Below are 5,367 nucleotides of genomic sequence, written 5' to 3'. Positions count from 1 at the left end.
TAGAAACGTTGCGTCACTGTAGTCATGTGACTCGCTGACGCAACAATATCAAACACTAGAAGAACGATTGTAATTCTATTTGTAATAGAACATTACGAACAGCCTTTTCAAATTTTGCAACACTAAACTCTTTAGGTAGTGTATTGGAAAGTTGAAGATTCAGAAAATGCACCATTACAAACAGTTGAATGTTTTACGCGATTTTCACAATTACTTTAATTTTCAAATTTCCAATCGCATTTAGTTTGTATTCTTCAGTTAATTATCGTTTATGTGTGTTTCTTTCATCTAACTCTCTCTTGGTGCAGTTTGCATGCCGTTTTATAAAGTATCTATGCTTATTTAATTTTCCAAGTGTTTATATCGCTTCCAGTTTCTTCACGTTTTGAACATTTTCTAGTCATATTTATTGCTTTTCATGTTATTCGTAGCTTACTCTCTTTTAACATGCTTTCTCTATCTAAGTATCATGTAGCGTGGTTTCTTTTGGTATCTATAATTTTGAGTTTTACTAAGAGTTAGATGTCATTTTTTCGTCGTTTACGTGCTTTATATACGAAGGTATCGAGTTACGTGATTTCTACATGGTTTAGAGTGTTTTCTACAGCAAGCTATCATTTTTTAAATTAGCTGTTGTTCTACGCGTTCTGTTTTTCCCTTTCTCTATTTTATTAACACTATTTATATAAGCTATTTAGGGAATACAAGAATTATGGTGCTAACCTAACTATATCAAACACCAAAAGAACGATTATAATTCTATTTGTAATATAACATTAGGAACAGTCTTTTCACATTTTATAACACTAATATACGTTATGGTTGTTTCTTGAATTAACAATGCTCCTGGGATTTGTTATAGAATAAACTTTATGTTTTTTCACCAGTTAACAGTACTTCTGTAAATTGTTATACAATATACATTATGTTTTTTCACCAGTTAACAAAGCTTTTGCAATTTGTTATACAATAAACGTTATTTTTTCAACCAGATAACAATGCTTCTGTTCAATAAACATTATGTTTCTTTCAACGGATAGCATTGCTTCTGCCATATGTTATACAATAGACGTTATATTTATTTTCCCACTGAACAATACTTCTGTCATTTGTTATAGAATAAACGTTGTTTTTCTAACAAGTTAATAATGTTTTTGTGATTTGTTATACAATAAACGGTATGTATGTTTCACTAGTTAACAATGCCTCCGTAATTTCTTATACAATAAGCGTTATGTTTGTTTTCCCACTGAACAATACTTCTGTCATTTGTTATAGAATAAACGTTATGTTTGTTTTACCAGTTAACAATACTTTTGTAATTTTTATACAATAAACATCATGTCGTTTTCAGCAGTTAACAATGCTTCTGTGAATTGTTATATAATAAATGTTATGTTTGTTTCACTGGTTAACAATGCTTCTGTGGTTTGTTATGGAATAAACGTTATCTTTGTTTCAGATGTTAACTATGTCTCTGTGGTTTATTACACAATAAACGTTATGTTTCTTGTAGCAGTTAACAATGCTTTTTTTGTAAACGTTGTTTTCTTCATCAGTTAACAGTTTTTCTGTGAATTGTTTTAGAATAAACGTTATGTTTGTTTCACCTGTTATCAATTCTTTTTTGATTTGTTATAAAATAAACGTTTCTTTTTTTTAAACCGGTTTTCAATGCTTCTGTGATATGTTATAAAATAAACGTTATGTTTGTTTCACCAGTTAATAATACTTTTCTGATTTGTTTTATATAATTAACGGTATGTTTGGTTCACTGATTAGCACTGCTTCTGCAATATGTTATAGAAAATACGTTATATTTGTTTTACGGGTTAACAATGCTTCTGTGATATGTTATATTTGTTTCACCAGTTAACAATGCTTCTTTTAAATTTTTATACAACGTACGTTATATTTGTTTCACCAGTTAACAGTGCTTCTTTGAATTGTTATACAATATACATTATGTTTTTTCACCTGTTAACAATGCTTCTATGATTTGTTATACAATAAGAATTATGTTTGTTTCAACTGTTAACAATGGATCTGTGGTTTGTTATGCGATAAACGGCATGGTTGTTTCACCAATTGGAAACTGGTTTGTTTTTCACCACTTAACAATGCTTGTGTGATTTGTTATGCAATAAACGACATGTATGTTTCACCAATTAACAATACTTCTATGATTTGTGATGCATAGACCTTATCTTTGTTTCACTGGTTAACAATATTCTGTGATGTGTTATGGAATAGACGTTATGTGTGTTTCACGTGATTTGTTATACAACAAACGTTATATTTGTTTCACCTGTTAACAATGCCTCGGTAATTTGTTATACATAAACATTATGTTTGTTTGAAGAGTGAGGAATGCTTCTGTTATTTGTTATACAATAAACGTTATATTAGTTTCACCAGTTAACAATCCTTTAACTTGCTATGCAATAGGCGCAATATTTGTTTTACAAGTTAATAAAGATGTCGTCTTTGAGTGACATTGTATTAGTTTTGTCGGTCAATTACGTTTATATCAAGTGTATACGATGAAATTATGTGCGTCCGTTTCACAGGTTTATAAAACACCTCTTTACGGTGATTCATGTCGCTAGTGTCTCCTGTCGTTGTGAATGTTCCTGATATGACGTTACTATTTTCCTGTTTGCTACTTGTACAACGTAACAGAGAAACGACCAGTGCCATTTTAGTTTCCACTTCAAAATGTAGATCGATAGAAATAAACGATGATTCATTTTGTATCAGTAAATTACAGTTCCTAAACCTCCGTACAGTGTTTATATATTTATATGACAAGGTTTTTCTGACTTTTAAAATCGTTTTCTCTTTGGTTATGACAGTATTTTTTGATCTTGATTAATTCCGTGTGAAAACAACTTTAACAACACACAAGTTAACTTTTATTTCTTGTGAAATAGCATTCTAGCTCAAGATAACACAGGCAACAAAGGGCTATTTCAACGTTCATTTTTCATCATTTAACTAGTTCAGAAAATAATCACTTCACAATCATTTATACAACCCTAACAGATAATCAATAGTTCAGTTAAGTACAATAAACCAGTTCAATCATTCTTATAATGTTTTCAGTAAAACTGGGTGCACACACTTATTTAAATCATATTTTTAGAAAAAAATTAGTATCTAAAAAATATGTTCATAAGTCTTCTAAAATATAACTGATGAATATTATTCAAGATACAAATGCATTTGTTAATTTATTTCCTAATATTTCATTACCAAGTTACTTCAAAGATAATTTAAAAATACTGATTAAGTTAAGTTTTAATATCTCCATCTTATTATCATTTGATCTAAAAGTTCTCCAAAGTAGTTTTCCATGTAAAAATATACAGCTCCAAACAAAATATCTATACACAATCCTATAACCTTTATCAGATTATGTACAACTAGCTGTATGTAGACTGATGACTTTGTTATATCTCATTTCATACGAAAACTAAGATTAATGTCATCATTATTTGATTATTTGAATAGTTGAATATATTTATTATAAAATTACCTTTTAGGAGTTTTGTTTTGTCATTCAACTATAATCGTGACTAATTTCTGATCTCCTGGCGTCACTAGGAACAGGTTTGAATCAGCAATAAACATTCAGGTCATAAAACGAACCCAGTTTGGAAATATTGGTCCCAACATGAAGTTTTTTCCTAGCTAAATCCTTTTAGAGAACAATTCGAATGGACAGTTTAAAGTAGTTTGATGAAATCAACCACTTTAGCAACATATAATTGAAACATAATCTCAACCATCGTAGTAACATGTAATTCAGACATGATCTCAACAACCTTAGCAACATGTAATTCAAACATCACTATAATCAACAGGGAAAAAAATCATAAACATATACTTTTTATTTATAAATCTTCAAAATAACTTTTTACAGTCTCAGTAGTTTTCCTCTTTCTTAAGATATAATGTGATTTTTTTTTAAATAACTTCATGAAACTTTTTATAGTTATTTTAATTTCCCCCAGAATGTAGGGGTTCAGTATGAGAATAAGATTGTTTACTTTGTTCACAGTTATCCTTTTGGAAATTGTATATCAGCAGTTACTTTTTTGTTTGTAGTTTCAATTAAGTTAAAAACTGCCTAGCAATATAAAACAAGAAAATCTTAAATGTAATCTTAAAAAAACTACACAATAAGAGAAGGGGGAAGCAGCTGAATTAAAAAAAATAAACTTTTGGCATTTTGTCACTTTCTCATTTACATTTCAGTTAAATTTGCCGATAAATATAAAACAATAAAATCTTATATAAGATTTTGAGGACAAGAAATTGAAAAAATAAACTTTTGGCATTTTGTCACTTTCTCATTTACATTTCAGTTAAATTTGCCGATAAATATAAAACAATAAAATCTTATATAAGATTTTGAGGACAAGAAATTGAAAAAATAAACTTTTGCATTCCTTGAAAATTGTAGTTGGAAGTTTTGTAAAATTATCATCACTTTTAAATGCCTCGGAGATCAGAGCTTTATTTATATATATTTAAGTAAAACGTTATATTATAAATCGTGTTATTTTTCAAGAAACACTCAGTAACTGTTTTATTACTTATCTTTTACAAAAATAAGCACTAAAAGATATTCAGGCGCTTAATAATCATAAAGCAAAGTTTCTAGCATTACTGACTGATCTATTATAATTCACCTTAAAATTTCGGTTAACTATTTAGATCTATATATGTTAAAGATAAACAACCGGCTTTAGACATCAAGCTATATTTATACATTAAGAAATTTGGATTAAACTGAGTTATTTTCTTTTCCTTTCAAGATGACACTCCTTTCATCGTATTTCACCGCCAGAGGTAACAGTAACGTGATCAATGCACCGAAGAGCATGGTCGATCCGAAGAAGGCAAAAACAGCCAAATATTCCCCGGTATAATGGTAGAGATTACCTGTCAGTTGAGAAAAAAGTGAAAATACACGAAACAAAAAACAGTAACATCTTCCCCTTGACAATTACAAAACAAATGCTTTATAATACGGGCACTGAACAGAAATGTTGGTCCTCGTATTACCATGACTACCTCTTTACATGGTTTTATGATTAAGAACATCCTAGGTTGTACTTTTCAGGCCATCCGTAATTACATGCTGATTCTTCAGCATCAAATGTCTGCGGTAATAACGACAAGTTTTAATATTACTATCTTTAGAAAGCACTGTTTTCAAGTGGAATCACATTTCTTTATAAAGAACTGTCTGGAAAGTACTATTTTCAAGTAGAGTAATATTTCTTTATAAAGAACTGTCTGGAAAGTACTATTTTCAAGTAGAGTAATATTTCTTTATAAAGAACTGTCTGGAAAGTA

General features: G+C 29.3%; 1 protein-coding gene across 1 annotated transcript in view; it reads right to left on the bottom strand.

The window, feature by feature from the left end:
• Positions 1 to 2,892: 2,892 nt before the first annotated feature.
• The window catches only part of LOC106475274 (monocarboxylate transporter 12-like), a 10,211-nt gene continuing 7,736 nt past the window's right edge, over positions 2,893 to 5,367 (bottom strand). The window contains exon 4 of the mRNA XM_013935970.2: positions 2,893 to 4,950. Coding sequence (XP_013791424.2) covers positions 4,793 to 4,950 — 158 coding nt within the window. The 3' untranslated portion in view covers positions 2,893 to 4,792. The remainder of the gene's footprint in view (positions 4,951 to 5,367) is intronic.

Source organism: Limulus polyphemus, unplaced genomic scaffold (genome assembly GCF_000517525.1).
Source record: "Limulus polyphemus unplaced genomic scaffold, Limulus_polyphemus-2.1.2 Scaffold8336, whole genome shotgun sequence".
NCBI lineage: Eukaryota > Metazoa > Arthropoda > Merostomata > Xiphosura > Limulidae > Limulus > Limulus polyphemus.
This window is presented reverse-complemented; position numbering and strand designations above follow the sequence as displayed.